The following is a 16156-nucleotide window of genomic DNA, read 5'->3' as shown; positions in this document are numbered from 1 at the left end:
AGAGATGGAGACAAGGTCAGAGAGACAGACGGAGTTTCAGAGACAGAGATATCACCGGAAACAGAGATGGAGACAAGGTCAGAGAGACAGACGGAGTTTCAGAGACAGAGATATCACCGGAAACAGAGATGGAGACAAGGTCAGAGAGACAGACGGAGTTTCAGAGACAGAGATATCACCGGAAACAGAGATGGAGACAAGGTCAGAGAGACAGACGGAGTTTCAGAGACAGAGATATCACCGGAAACAGAGATGGAGACAAGGTCAGAGAGACAGACGGAGTTTCACAGACAGAGATATCACCGGAAACAGAGATGGAGACAAGGTCAGAGAGACAGACGGAGTTTCAGAGACAGAGATATCACCCGAAACAGAGATGGAGACAAGGTCGGAGAGACAGACGGAGTTTCAGAGACAGAGATATCACCCGAAACAGAGACGGAGACAAGGTCGGAGAGACAGACGGAGTTTCAGAGACAGAGATATCACCCGAAACAGAGATGGAGACAAGGTCAGAGAGACAGATGGAGTTTCAGAGACAGAGATATCACCGGAAACAGAGATGGAGACAAGGTCAGAGAGACAGATGGAGTTTCAGACACAGAGATATCACCGGAAACAGAGATGGAGACAAGGTCAGAGAGACAGATGGAGTTTCAGAGACAGATATAACCAGAGAGACAGAGATGGAGACAAGGTCAGAGAGACAGACGGAGTTTCAGAGACAGAGATATCACCGGAAACAGAGAGGGAGACAAGGTCAGAGAGACAGACGGAGTTTCAGAGACAGAGATATCACCCGAAACAGAGATGGAGACAAGGTCAGAGAGACAGACGGAGTTTCAGAGACAGATATAACCAGAGAGACAGAGATGGAGACAAGGTCAGAGAGACAGACGGAGTTTCAGAGACAGAGATATCACCGGAAACAGAGAGGGAGACAAGGTCAGAGAGACAGACGGAGTTTCAGAGACAGAGATATCACCCGAAACAGAGATGGAGACAAGGTCGGAGAGACAGACGGAGTTTCAGAGACAGAGATATGCCCAGAGAGACAGAGATATAACCAACCCAGAGACGGCCCCCCGACCCCTCTTTGACATCCGCTCTCTGCCCTAGGCATCGCCCTGGCCCCCTGGAACCCTAACCTCTGACCTCTGACCCCGGGAAGGAGGCCGCTTGGCCTCTGCTAACCTAAACCCCGACCCCCGGCTTCTGACCTCTGACCCCAGAGGGGAGGCCCGCCCCGGGGGGCGGGAGCTGCTAGGATGAGACCCCTGACGACCCTCAACCTCTGACCTCTGACCCCGGAGGGGCAGCTGTCCGGCCCCGACCGCCAACCTCTGACGTCGGTAGTTTCTCTTGTTCATTCAGTCATATTTACTGAGCGCTTACTGTGTGCAGAGCACCGTACTAAGCGCTTTTAACGTCCGCGTCCCCCCCCCCCCCCCCGTAGACTCTCAGCTTCTGGAGGCCGCGGATCAGCGCGGCGTGCAGCGTGGAGAGCCCGGGGCCGGGAGACCCAAAGTCCTGGGTTCTAATCCCGGCTCCGCCCCTCGCCTGCTGGGTGACCCTGGCCCGGTCACTTCCCTTCTCTGGGCCTCAGTGCCCTCCTCCGGAAAACGGGGACCGCATGCCCCACGCGGGACAGAGGTGGTCCGACCCGGCTTGCTGGGATCCACTCCAGCGCTCAGTACAGTGCCCGGCACGTAGTAAGCGCTTCACAAAGACCACAATCATGACTATTATCCTTACCTCTACCAGCCACAGCGTAGTGGCATCGCCCAAGCGCTCAGTACAGCACCCGATAATGGAGAGAAAACGAGTGGGAGGTCCTGGGTTCGGATCTCCCCTCTGCCACTGGCTGTATGAGCCAGGGTAATCGGCCTCCTTCCTCCGTGCCTCAGTTTCCTCCCCGGGAAAACGGGGGTCAACCCTACTCCCTCCTGCTTAGACTGGGGGCCCCCTGTGGGACAGGCACTCCCTTTGGGTCCACCCCAGTGCTTAGGGCAACGTTAGCGTAAGCGCTCAACGTTAAGGTCGCGGCTCAATCACCATCATCAATCGTATTTATTGAGCGCTTACTGCATGCAGAGCACTGTACTGAGCGCTTAGTACAATCAATCAGGACCATCGATCGCTGGATGGATCGCCGTCGGACTGGGCGAGGAGGCCTCTGACCCCCCCCCGCCCCCCCCGCAGGTTTCTGACCTCTGACCCCGGAGGGGCGGCTGCCCCATGAAGCGAGCCAGCTTGACCTCCAACCCTTGACCTCTGACCCCAGGGGGGCTGCCGCCCTGAGCGATCATCTCCCGGAAGACCCCCCCACCCCTCCGCGCGCCCCCCAGCTCCACCTCGACTTGGCCCCCCGGACCCCCCTTGACCCCTCTGACCTTTGACCTTGGGCGACCCGACTCCGTGACGCTCCCCCCAGGGGAAGGGGTCACTAGGCCCTACGGGGTGGGGGAAAGGCGCGCCGGCGCTCCTTCATCCATTCGTATTTACTGAGCGCCCCAAGAAGCAGCGTGGCTCAGTGGCAAGCGCCCGGGCTTCGGAGTCGGAGGTCACGGGTTCAAATCCCGGCTCCGCCAACTGTCAGCTGGGTGACTTGGGGCAAGTCGCTTCACTTCTCTGGGCCTCAGTGACCTCATCTGGAAAATGGGGATGAAGTCCGGGAGCCCCCCGTGGGACCACCTGATCACCTTGTAACCTCCCCAGCGCTTAGAACGGGGCTTTGCACATAGTAAGCGTTTAAAAAATGCCATCATTATTATTATTATTATTCTCTGGGGCCTCAATTCCCTCATCTGGAAAATGGGGATGAAGACCGTGAGCCCCCTGTGGTACAGCCCGATCACCGTGTAACCTCCCCAGCGCTTAGAACAGTGCTTGGCACACAGTAAGGGCTTAACAAATACCATCATCATCGTCATTATTATTATATATAAGTGTACGTCTTCTTTTTAATCCCGGTGCTTGGCACACAGTAAGTGCTTAACAAATGCCATCATCATTATTATTATTATTATTATTATCATATATAAGTGTATGTCTTCTTTTTACCCCAGTGCTTCGAACAGTGCTTGGCACACCGTTAAGTGCTTAAAAAATGCCATCATCATCATCATCATTATTACTATTATTATTATTATTATTATACATAAGTATATGTCTTCTTTTTACCCCAGTGCTTGGAACAGTGCTTGGCACACAGTAAGCGCTTAACAAATGCCATCATTATTATTATTATTATTATTATTATTATTATTATTATATATAAGTGTATGTCTTCTTTTCACCCCAGTGCTTGGAACAGTGCTTGGCACACCGTAAGCGCTTTACAAATGCCATCATTATTATTATTATTATTATATATAAGTGTATGTCTTCTTTTTACCCCAGTGCTTGGAACAGTGCTTGGCACACAGTAAGCGCTTAACAAATGCCATCATCATCATTATTATTATTATTATTATATATAAGTGTATGTCTTCTTTTTACCCCAGTGCTTGGAACAGTGCTTGGCACACAGTAAGCGCTTAAAAAATGCCATCATCATCATTATTACTATTATTATTATATATAAGTGTATGTCTTCTTTTTACCCCAGTGCTTGGAACAGTGCTTGGCACACAGTAAGCGCTTAACAAATGCCATTATTATTATTATTATTATTATATATAAGTATATGTCTTCTTTTTACCCCAGTGCTTCGAACAGTGCTTGGCACACTGTAAGCGCTTTACAAATGCCATCATCATCATCATCATTATTATTATTATATATAAGTGTATGTCTTCTTTTTACCCCAGTGCTTGGAACAGTGCTTGGCACACAGTAAGCGCTTAACAAATGCCATCATCATTATTACTATTATTATTATATATAAGTATATGTCTTCTTTTTACCTCAGTGCTTGGAACAGTGCTTGGCACACAGTAAGCACTTAACAAATGCCATTATTATCATTATTATATGTAAGTGTAGGTCTTCTTTTTACCCCAGTGCTTGGAACAGTGCTTGGCACACAGTAAGCACTTAACAAATGCCATCATCATTATTATTATTATTATTATATATAAGTATGTCTTTTTACCTCAGTGCTTGGAACAGTGCTTGGCACACCGTAAGCGCTTAACAAATGCCATTATTATTATTATTATTATTATTATTATTATATGTAAGTGTATCTCTTCTTTTTACCCCAGTGCTTGCAACAGTGCTTGGCACACAGTAGGCGCTTAACAAATGCCATTATTATTATTATTATTATATATAAGTATATGTCTTCTTTTTACCCCAGTGCTTCGAACAGTGCTTGGCACACTGTAAGCGCTTTACAAATGCCATCATCATCATCATCGTCATTATTATTATTATTATTATATATAAGTGTATGTCTTCTTTTTACCTCAGTGCTTGGAACAGTGCTTGGCACACAGTAAGCACTTAACAAATGCCATTATTATTATTATTATTATATGTAAGTGTAGGTCTTCTTTTTACCCCAGTGCTTGGAACAGTGCTTGGCACACAGTAAGCGCTTAACAAATGCCATCATCATTATTATTATTATTATATATAAGTGTATGTCTTTTTACCCCAGTGCTTGGAACAGTGCTTGGCACACCGTAAGCGCTTAACAAATGCCATTATTATTATTATTATTATTATTATTATTATATGTAAGCGTATCTCTTTACCCCAGTGCTTGCAACAGTGCTTGGCACAAAGTAGGCGCTTAACAAATGCCATCATTATCATTATAAATGTGGCTGTGTGTGACTGTATACCTTATATCTTATATTGGAGAAGCAGCGTGGCTCAGTGGAAAAGAGCCCGGGCTTTGGAATCAGAGGTCATGGGTTCAAATCCCGGCTCCGCCACTTGTCAGCTGCGTGACTTTGGGCCAGTCACTTCACTTCTCCGGGCCTCAGTGACCTCATCTGTAAAATGGGGATGAAGACTGTGAGCCCCACATGGAGCCCGTCCCCCACCATTAGACTGTCTTTAAAATTCTACATCATCGTCATCAATCGTATTTATTGAGCGCTTACTGTGTGCAGAGCACTGTACTAAGCGCTTTCAAATGATATATTACCTTGTATCTCCCCCAGCGCTTACTACAGTGCTTGGCACATAGTAAGCGCTAAACAAACACCATCATTATTAATATATTTACTCTATTTATTATATTAATGTTGTGTATATAGCTCTATTTATTTTGAAAGCGTTGACCCCCGTCTACTTTTCCGTTTTGCCGTCTGTCTCCCTCCCTTCTAGACTGCGAGCCCGTTGTCGGGGAGGGACCGTCTCTATCTGTTGCCGACGTGGGCTTCCCGAGCGCTTAGTACAGTGCTCCGCACACATAAATTGGACAAGTAAAATAAATAGAGTAATAAATATATACAAACATATATACAGGTGCATATATTCTCTCTGATTCCCCTCCCGTGACTTCTTTCCCTTTGATTCTCCGTCTATCATCATCATCATCATCAATCGTATTTATTGAGCGCTTACTGTGTGCAGAGCCCTGTAATGAATTCCCCCCGTGATTCCCCCTGATTCTCTCGTCCTCTCCCGAGCGTTCAGCACAGTGCTCTGCACACACAGTAGACTGGACGCTCCCTGGAGGGCGGGGGTCGCGTAAAACCCCTCTGCCGTCCTCTCCCTAGCGTGAAATGGGGACGGAGACGGTGATCCTCACCTGGGACCGGGACCGAATCTAACCCGGTTCGCTGGTCTCCGCCCTGGAGCTTAGTACAGCGCCTGGCACGTAGTAAGCGCTTCGCCGATACCGCAGCTAAGTGATCGGAACACTGCTTCACAAATAATAATAATAATAATGGCATTAATAATGGCATTAATGACTCACAGCCTTTTAGACTGTGAGCCCACTGTTGGGTAGGGACTGTCTCTATATGTTGCCGATTTGTACTTCCCAAGCGCTTAGTACAGTGCTCTGCACATAGTAAGCGCTCAATAAATACGATTGATGATGATTAATTAAGCGCTTACTATGGGCCAAGCACTGTTGTAAGCGCTGGGGAGGTTACAAGGCGATCAGGTTGTCCCACGGGGGGCTCACAGGCTTCATCCCCATTTTCCAGATGAGGGAACTGAGGCCCAGGGAAGTGAAGTGACTCGCCCGAAGTCACACAGCTGACAACTGGCGGAGCCGGGATTTGATCCCGTGACCTCGGACTCCAAAGCCCGGGCTCTTTAATAACAATAATGATGGCATTTATTAAGCGCTTACTATGTGCCAAGCACTGTTCTAAGCGTTGGGGGCGGATACAAGGTGATCAGGTTGTCCCACGGGGGGCTCACAGTCCCCATTTTCCAGATGAGGGAACTGAGGCCCAGAGAAGTGAAGTGATTTGCCCAAAGTCACCCAGCTGACCAGTGGCGGAGCTGGGATTTGAACCCATGACCACCAACTCCAAATAATAATAATAATAATGATGATGATGATGGCATTTATTAAGCGCTTACAATGTGCAAAGCAGTTCAAAGCGCTGGGGCATTTATAAGGTGATCAGGTTGTCCCACGGGGGGCTCACAGTCTTAATCCCCATTTTCCAGATGAGGGAACTGAGGCCCGGAGAAGTGCAGTGACTCGCCCAAAGTCACCCGGCTGACAATCGGCGGAGCCGGGACTCGAACCCACGACCACTGACTCCAAAGCCCGGGCTCTTTCCGCTGAGCCCCGCTGCTTGGCACGTAGTAGGCGCTTCAGGAATACAGTCAGCGCTGAACCGATACCACGATCAAGCGCTCAAAACAGCGTTCTACCCACGGTAGGCGCTTAATAAATACCCACTGCCGGAGAGGCCCTATTTCCGACGGGGGTCCCGGGGGGGTGCCCACCCACTTATGGGGCTTTGGAAAGATGGGGGAGACACAGGGTGGTCCCGGGCTGGGGGAAGGAGGAGGACGCCACCGGCCACACGTGCGGGAGGAGGAGGTGGGCAGTGTCCGTACGCCCCCGGAGACCCAACTGGACGCCTCCGGCCGGGGGGACGGAGGGGAGAGCGGCCTCCGGCTATCGTCTATCACGGATCGACCGGTTGACCCCGGCTGGACCCGAACCCAGAACGACAGGCGGGGAAACGTGTCGGCCGACTCGGTCGTAGCGTCCTCTCCTCGGCGCCCAATAGATAATGATGATGGTGGTATTCGTTAAGCGCCCACCAGGCGCCGGGCTCTGTGCTGAGCGCCGCGGCGGAGCGGGTTGGGCTCGGTCTCCACCCCCATTTTCCAGGGGAGGGAACTGAGGCCCAGAGAAGGGAAACGACTCGCTCAAGGACACACGGCAAAGGGGCGGAAGCAGGATTAGAACCCAGGACCTCCTAACTCCCAGGCCCGGGCTCTACCCGCTAGGCCGCGCTGCTTCTCCGGACACCGCCCGCCGGGCAGCCTCCCATCGGAGGCCCGCGGTCCTGGCGTGGGGGCGGCGGCCTGGTGACCTGGGCTCTTCCGGCCCGTCACAGCGTCCTCGCCCCGGCGCTCAGTACAGCGTTCTGCACGGGGCGCCTAGGAAGCGCTCCATCGACACCGCGATTCGACGGGGTGCATTGATTCCCGGCCTCCGGCCTGGTCGGAGGCCCGGAGCGGAGGATGCCGGGAGGAAAAAGGACCGGAGCGGAGGATGCTGGGAGGAAAAAGGACCAGAGTGAAGGATGCTGGGACAACCCTCTGGTCTGGTCAGAGACATGGAGTGAAGGATGCTGGGAACCCCTCCGGTCTGGTCAGGGACCCGGAGTGAAGGATGCTGGGAGGAAAAGACCTGGAGCGAAGGATGCTGGGACTTCCACCAGTATGGTCAGAGACCCGGAGTGAAGGATGCCGGGAGTGAAAGACCCGGAGCAAAGGATGCTGGGACTCTCTCTGGTCTGGTCTGGTCAGAGACCCAGAGTGAAGGATGCTGGGAGTGAAAGACCCAGAGCAAAGGATGCTGGGACTCTCTCCGGTCTGGTCTGGTCAGAGACCCAGAGTGAAGGATGCTGGGAGTGAAAGACCCGGAGCAAAGGATGCTGGGACTCTCTCCGGTCTGGTCAGAGACCCAGAGTGAAGGATGCTGGGAGTAAAAGATGTGGCGCGAAGGATGCTGGGACCCACTCCGGTCTGGTCAGAGACCCGGAGTGATGGATGCTGGGAGTAAAAGACCCGGAGCAAAGGATGCTGGGACAACCCTCTGGTCTGGTCAGAGACATGGAGTGAAGGATGCTGGGAACCCCTCCAGTCTGGTCAGAGACCCGGAGCGAAGGATGCTGGGACTTCCACCAGTCTGGTCAGAGACCCGGAGTGAAGGATGCTGGGAGTAAAAGATTCGGAGCAAAGGATGCTGGGACCTTCTCCAGTCTGGTCAGAGACCCGGAGTGAAGGATGCTGGGAGTAAAAGACCAAAGCAAAGGATGCTGGGACTCTCTGGTCTGGTCAGAGATCCGCAGCAAAGGATGCTGGGAGTAAAATATGCGGAGCGAAGGATGCTGGGACCTTCTCCGGTCTGGTCAGAGACCCGGAGTGAAGGATGCTGGGACTTCCACCAGTCTGGTCAGAGACCCGGAGAGAAGGATGCTGGGAGTGAAAGACCCGGAGCAAAGGATGCTGGGACTCTCTCCGATCTGGTCTGGTCAGAGACCCAGAGCGAAGGATGCTGGGAGTAAAAGATGTGGAGCGAAGGATGCTGGGACCTGCTCCGGTCTGGTCAGGGACCCGCAGCAAAGGATGCCGGGAGTAAAAGATGCGGAGCGAAGGATGCTGGGACTTTCTCCAGTCTGGTCAGAGACCTGGAGTGAAGGATGCTGGGACTTCCACCAGTCTGGTCAGAGACCCGGAGTGAAGGATGCTGGGAGTGAAAGACCCGGAGCAAAGGATGCTGGGACTCTCTCCGATCTGGTCTGGTCAGAGACCCAGAGTGAAGGATGCTGGGACTTCCACCAGTCTGGTCAGAGACCCGGAGTGAAGGATGCTGGGAGTGAAAGACCCGGAGCAAAGGATGCTGGGACTCTCTCCGGTCTGGTCTGGTCAGAGACCCAGAGTGAAGGATGCTGGGAGTAAAAGATGTGGAGCGAAGGATGCTGGGACTCTCCGGTCTGGTCAGAGATCCGCAGCAAAGGATGCCGGGAGTAAAAGATGCGGAGCGAAGGATGCTGGGACCTTCTCCGGTCTGGTCAGAGACCCGGAGTGAAGGATGCTGGGAGTAAGAGATGCGGAGTGAAGGATGCTGGGACTTCCACCAGTCTGGTCAGAGACCCGGAGTGAAGGATGCTGGGAGTAAAAGACCGGAGCGAAGGATGCTGGGACTCTCTGGTCTGGTCAGGGACCCGCAGCAAAGGATGCCGGGAGTAAAAGATGCGGAGCGAAGGATGCTGGGACAACCCTCTGGCCCGGTCAGAGACCCGGAGTGAAGGACGCTGGGAGTAAAAAAGAACCCGGAGCGAAGGATGCTGGGACTTCCACCAGTCTGGTCAGAGACCCGGAGTGAAGGACGCTGGGAGAAAAAGACCCGGAGTGAAGGATGCTGGGACTCTCTCCGGTCTGGTCCGGTCAGAGGCCCGGAGCGAAGGAATTCTGGGATTAAAAGACCTGTGGAGCGAAGGATGCCGGGATTCTTTCCGGTCTGGTCAGACTCTGAGTGAAGGATGCCGGGAACCCTCAGGTCCGGTCAGAGGCCCGGAGCGAAGGATGCTGGGAGTAAAAGACCTGTGGAGCGAAGGATGCCGGGATCCCTCTGATCCGGTCAGAGGCCTGGAGTGAAGGATGCTGGGAGTTAAGGACCCCGGAGCGAAGGATGCTGGGACCACCACCGCCCCCGCCCACGTCTAGTCAGAGACCTGGAGTGAAGGATGCCGGGATACCTCCGGTCAGGTCAGAGGCCCGGAGCGAAGGATGCTGGGAGTTAAGGACCCCGGAGCAAAGGATGCTGGGACCACCACCGCCCCCCAACCCTCCCGGGTCCGGTCAGAGACCCGGAGTGAAGGATGCCGGGATCCCTCCGGTCTGGTCAGAGGCCCGGAGCGAAGGATGCTGGGAGTTGAGGACCCCGGAGCGAAGGATGCTGGGACCACCGCCGCCCCCCAACCCTTCCGGGTCCGGTCAGAGACCCGGAGTGAAGGATGCTGGGAGTTGAGGACCCCGGAGCGAAGGATGCTGGGACCACCACCGCCCCCCCAACCCTCCCGGGTCCGGTCAGAGACCCGGACTGAAGGATGCCGGGATCCCTCCGGTCAGGTCAGAGGCCCGGAGCGAAGGATGCCGGGAGTCGAGGATCCCGGAGCGAAGGACGCTGGGAGTAAAACGGCCGGGCCCGGTCCCGTCCTGCTCCTTGGCCTTCGGCCCAAAAGGGTGGTCTCGGGGGCGAGAGGGGGGCTGCCTCCTCCCTCCGTCTGTCTCGCCCTCCCCGTCGCCCCCCCCCGCTACCTACCTCCTTTCCTACATATTTTCTTGTTGGGTTTTCGGGCGCATTCCTTGGAAATCCGCTTTACTGCAAAATGAACGGAAAACTAAAGAATAACAGGAGGCTCCGGAGCCGGGGCGGGGGGCGGGGGGCATGCGTCCTCCGCGGGCCCCGGGGGCGGGCGCTCTGCTCCGCCCCCACCCCGGGGGCTGCCACTCACCTGGCGGGGGGCACCCTCGGCTGGCACCCCACCCCGGGGGCGGGGGGCACCGGGCCGAGATGGCAGAAGCGGCGGGGCGAGCGCGGAAGCGTCCCCCCCCACCCCGGCCCAGGCCGGAGCATGCCACGGGGCACAGCGGGCACATGCGGCGGGGCGGCGGCGGCGGCGGCGGGCCGGCCCGACTCACCATCCTCGGTGGGCACGTAGACGTTGAGGTACAGGCAGTCCTCGCTGGGGTCCTGGATGTAGGTGGCCACCACGTCCAGGTTGGCGGTGAACCAGACGGGCAGCATGACCTCGGGCACGGCCGTGTGGATGTTCTGCGGGCAGACGGGCGGGAAGTGCGTGGCGTTCCGGATGCCCGACCAGGACGGGGGCGGGTCGGGGGGCAGGAAGCGCCGCTCGCCCGTCGGGGCCGCGGCGTAGGGCACCCCCAGGTACTGGTCCACGGGGCCCAGGAGCTCGCTGGGCAGCGGCACCCGGGCGCCCCGCAGCTTCCCGAAGTGGGTGTTGACGGTGGGCGCCGGGGCCTGGCCGCTGACGCCCAGGGCCAGGCCCAGCGCCAGGCCCAGCGCCCACGGGGCGGGCGGGGGGGCTCGCGGGGCGCATGGTCCGGCCTCGGGGGGGGCCGCGTCGGCGTCCTCGTCGGCGTCCTTCCTCGTCGGCGTCACGGCCCCTTCATGGCCGGGCCGGGGCGGGGGGCACGGCTCGCCTGGGCTCTCGGGGGTCCGGCGGGCACACCTGCGGGGGGGACGGGACACGGGGAGGGGGCTCTGAGAGGTCCCGGAGGGCGGCCCGGCCCCCCCTCAATTGGGGAAGCCCCCCTTCCCCGGGGGCTGGGCGTGGGGGGGGGGGGTCTCTCTCCCTCCTCTCCCAGAGATGATGATGGCATTTATCAGGGCGCCGCTCTAAGCGCGGGGGTGTGGGACGCCCCCTCTCCTCGGGCGGGATGGGGGTGGGAGGGGAGGGGGCGCGTCCCCTTTAAGGGGGGGGGGGCCCGGGCGACCAGGGAGAAATGGGGGAGGGGTCGCACACACTCACACTCACACACACACACAATCCCCCATTCACCGTCTCCATGGCAACCCCGGGGCACAGACCCGCTCATTCAGGGCCGCCGCCGCCGCCGCCGCCGCAGCGCCCGCCCCCTCCCCCCCGTTAACCCCCTCCCCTCCCCCCTCCAGGGCCCCCCGAAAGGCCCCCCCACCCCCAGTCCCCCCCGACCCCCCGAGGCCCGGGGGATGCCGGGAAGGGTGGGGGGATGCAGGGATGCAGGGATGGAGGGATGGAGGGAGGGGCGGTTGGGGGGACCAGAGCGGTATAAGGAGGGAGGGGGAGGGGATTGAGCGGTACAGAGGGGGGCAGGGCCGCCGCGGGGGGTGGGTGGGTGATTAACAAATACCCTCATTATTATTATTATTATTATTGGGAGGGAGGAAAGGCCTGCCCATAGGAGGGGGCCTGGAGCGGTACAGGGAGGGCACCGACCGCTGGGAGATGGGGCGGGAAAGGGAAGGAGGGCGGTGGGAGCGGGGTACGGAGGGAGGGGGCGGGCCTGGGGCGCTATAAGGAGGGGGGGGGAGCGCTGTCTGCGTGTGTGTGTCTGTGTGTGTGTGTCGGGGGGGGGGGAGGATGGAGCGGTATAGGGAGGGAAGGAGGGCTGCCCGGGGGGGCGGTATAAGGAGGGAGAGAGGCCTAGGGCGAGGGGGAGCGTTATAGACAGAAAGGCAGGAGAGGAGGGCGCGGTATAGAAAGGAAGAGAGGCCTAGAGGGAGGAAAGCGGTCTAGAGAGGGAGGGAGGGAGGGCAGGAGGGAGCGGGATAAGGAGGGAGAGAGGCCTGGGGGAGGCGGGCGCGGTATAAGGAGAGAGAGAGGCCTAGAGGGAGGGGAAGCAGTATAGAGGGAGGAGGGCGCGGTATAAGGAGAGAGAGAGAGAGAGGCCCAGAAGGAGGGAAGAGGTCGAGGGAGGGCAGGAGGAAGCGGTATAAGAAGGGAGAGAGGCCTAGAGGGAGGGGGAGCGTTATAGAGAGGGAGAGAGGCGAAGGCGGCCAAGAGGGAGGGAATTGGTCTAGAGAGGGAGGGCGCGGTATAAGGAGGGAGACAGGCCTAAAAGGAGGGAAGCGGTCTAAGGGAGGGAGGGAGGGCAGGAGGGAGCGGGATAAGGAAGGAGAGAGGCCTAGGGCGAGGGGGAGCGTTATAGGGAGGGAGGAGAGGAGGGCGCGGTGTAAGGAGGGAGAGAACCGCCTCTGTGTGTGTGTGTCTGTGTGTGTGTGTGTGTGTGTCAGTGTGTTGGGGGAGCGGTATAGGAAGGGAGAGAGGCGCCTCTGTGTGTGTGTGTGTGTGTGTGTGTGTCTGTGTGGTGGGGGGGGAGCGGTATAAGGAGGGAGAGAGGCCTAAAAGGAGGGAAGCGGTCTAAGGGAGGGAGCGGGATAAGGAGGGAGAGAAGCCTAGGGCGAGGGGGAGCGTTATAGGGAGGGAGGAGAGGAGGGCGCGGTGTAAGGAGGGAGAGAGCCGCCTGTGTGTCTGTGTGTGTGTGTGTCTGTGTGTGTGTGTGTGTGTTGGGGGAGCGGTATAGGGAGGGAGAGAGGCGCCTCTGTGTGTGGGGGGGGGTGGGGGGAGCGGTATAGGGAGGGAGGGCGCCCGGATGGCAGGCGCGTTATAGGGAGACGAGGCCGCGGTGTAGGGAGGCGGAGGAGCGGTGTAAGGAGAGAGAGGGGACCGCGGTGGAGGGAGGGAGACAGGGGAGGCCGCGGTGTAGGGAGGCGGAGGAGCGGTGTAAGGAGAGGGGGCCGCGGTGTAGGGAGGGAGACAGGGGAGGCCGCGGTGTAGGGAGAGGGGACCGCGGTGGAGGGAGGCGGAGGGGCCGCGGTGGAGGGAGAAGAGGGGGAAGCGGCGGCGGAGGAGGGAGGCGGGGGGATGGAGCGCTGTGGGGAGAGGAGAGGAGAGGAGAGGAGAGGGGAGGCCGCGTTGTAAGGGGGTGGGGCGCCGACCTGTTCCGGGGGTGGCGTTGTAGCGGGCCCGGCCATGCCGCCTCCGCTCCGCTCCGCTCCCACCCGCGGCCCCCGACGCGGGCATGCGCACCGGGAGCGCGCCGGGCCGCGCGGGCACGCGCAGGGGCCGGCCGGGGAGGGGACGCGGGGGGCGGAGGGGGAGGGCGCTCACTACGTGCCCGGCCCCGCGCTCAGCGCGCCGGGGGCGCCCTGGCACTGGGGCGGCGCTCACTCTGTGCTGGGCGCTGCGCCAAGCGCTGGGGGCGGGGGGGGAATCATCAGCAACGGGGGGGGGCGTCTGTTGAGCGCTCACTACGTGCCGGGCACTGTGCTAAGCGCTGCGGAGATCATCCTCATGGTGGGATTTGTTAAGCGCTAGCTATGTGCTAGGCCTTGCGCTAAGCGCTGGGGAGAGCATCATCATCATCATCATCATGGTATTAAGCGCTGACTATGTGATGGGCACCGCGCTAAACGCTGGGGAGAAGAATCAATAACGGCGGTGGCGTCTGCTAAGCGCTCACTATGTGCCGGGCACTGTGCTAAGCGCTGGCTATGTGCTAGGCCTTGCGCTAAGCACTGGGGAGAGCGTCATCATCATCATCATGATGGTATTAAGCGCTGACTATGTGATGGGCACCGCACTAAACGCTGGGGAGAAGAATCAATAACGGTGGTGGCGTCTGTTAAGCGCTCACTACGTACCGGGCACTGTGCTAAGCGCTGGGGACGGCATCCTCATGGTGGGATGTGTTAAGCGCTGGCTATGTGCTAGGCCTTGCGCTAAGCGCTGGGGACGGCATCATCATCATCATCATGGTATTAAGCGCTGACTATGTGATGGGCACCGCGCTAAACGCTGGGGAGAAGAATCAATAACGGCGGTGGCGTCTGTTAAGCGCTCACTATGTGCCGGGCACTGTGCTAAGCGCTGGGGACGGCTTCGTCATGGTGGGATTTGTTAAGCGCTGGCTATGTGCTAGGCCTTGCGCTAAGCGCTGGGGAGAGCATCATCATTATGGTATTAAGCGCTATGTGATGGGCACCACACTAAACGCTGGGGAGAATAATCAATAATAATAATAATAATAATGACATTTGTTAAGCGCTATGTGCAATGCACTGTTCTAAGCGCTGGGGAGGATACGAGGTGATCGGGTTGCCCCACGGGGGGCTCCCAGTCTTCATCCCCATTTTACAGATGAGGGAACTGAGGCCCAGAGAAGTGCGGTGACTTGCCCAGGGTCACCCAGCTGACAGTCGGCAGGGTCGAAATTTGAACCCGTGACCTCTGACTCCCAAAGCCCGGGCTCTTTCCACTGAGCCACGCTGCTTCCCTAACGGTGATGGCGTCTGTTAAGCGCTCACTATGTGCCGGGCACTGTGCTGAGCGCTGGGGAGATCATCCTCATGGTGGGATTTGTTAAGCGCTGGCTATGTGCTAGGCCTTGTGCTAAGCGCTGAGGAGAACAATCAGTAACAATGGGAGTGTGTTAAGCGCTATGTGCCGGGCACTGCGCTAAACGCTGGGGGGAATAATCAATAATAGTGGTAGTGTCTGTTGAGCGCTCACTACGTGCTGGGCACTGTGCTAAGCGCTGGGGATGGCATCGTCGTGATGGGATTTGTTAAGCGCTATGTGCTAGGCCTTGTGCTAAGCGCTGAGGAGAATAATCAATAATAGTGGGAGTGTGTTAAGCGCTCACTATGTGCCGGGCACTGCGCTAAGCACTGGGGAGATCATCCTCATGGTGTTAGTTAAGTGCTTACTATGTGCCAAGCACTGTTCTAAGCGCTGGGGGGATACAATGATAATAATAATGATGGGATTTGTTGAGCGCTTACTATGTGCCAAGCACTGTTCTAAGCGCTGTGGGGATACAATAATAATAATGATGTTATTTGTTAAGCGCTGACTATAATAATAATGATGGGACTTGTTGAGCGCTTACTATGTGCCAAGCACTGTTCTAAGTGCTGGGGGGGGGGGGAATACAATAATAATAATGATGATGATGGTATTTGTTAAGCGCTTACTATAATAATAATAATGATGGGATTTGTTGAGCGCTTACTATGTGCCAAGCACTGTTCTAAGCGCTGAGAGGGGGATACAATAATAATAACACTGATGGTATTAAGCGCTGACTATAATAATAACGATGGGATTTATTGAGCGCTTACTATGTACCAAGCACTGTTCTAAGCGCTGGGGGGATACAATAATAATAATAATGATGGGATTTGTTAAGCGCTGACTATAATAATAATGATGGGATTTGTTGAGCGCTTACTATGTGCCAAGCACTGTTCTAGGCGCTGAGGGGGGGTACAATAATAATAATAATGATGGTATTTGTTAAGCGCTGACTATAATAATAATGATGGGATTTGTTGAGCGCTTACTATGTGCCAAGCACTGTGCTAAGCGCTGGGGGTGTTACAATAATAATAATAATGATGGTATTTGTTAAGGGCTGACTGTAATAATAATGATGGCATTTGTTGAGCGCTTACTACGTGCCAAGCACTGTTCTAAGC

General features: G+C 56.3%; 1 protein-coding gene across 3 annotated transcripts in view; it reads right to left on the bottom strand.

Annotated features, from left to right (window-relative positions):
- The window catches only part of NLGN3 (neuroligin 3), a 41318-nt gene extending 27639 nt beyond the window's left edge, over positions 1–13679 (bottom strand). For 2 of the 3 annotated variants that reach the window (XM_038748327.1, XM_038748328.1), the window contains exons 1-2: positions 13616–13679; positions 10813–11366 (exon numbers count right to left, since the gene is read on the bottom strand). In XM_038748327.1, the coding sequence (XP_038604255.1) occupies positions 10813–10918 (106 nt within the window). In that variant the 5' untranslated portion in view covers positions 10919–11366; positions 13616–13679. Of the gene's footprint in view, positions 1–10432; positions 10493–10812; positions 11367–13615 lie in introns of all 3 variants that reach the window. The other variant, XM_038748326.1, reaches the window with a different exon arrangement.
- Between the last annotated feature and the right edge of the window lie 2477 nt (positions 13680–16156).

This window comes from Tachyglossus aculeatus, chromosome 6, assembly GCF_015852505.1.
Source record: "Tachyglossus aculeatus isolate mTacAcu1 chromosome 6, mTacAcu1.pri, whole genome shotgun sequence".
Taxonomy (NCBI): Eukaryota; Metazoa; Chordata; class Mammalia; order Monotremata; family Tachyglossidae; genus Tachyglossus; species Tachyglossus aculeatus.
The sequence above is the reverse complement of the archived record's forward strand: the minus strand, read 5'-3'. Positions and strand labels throughout refer to the sequence as shown.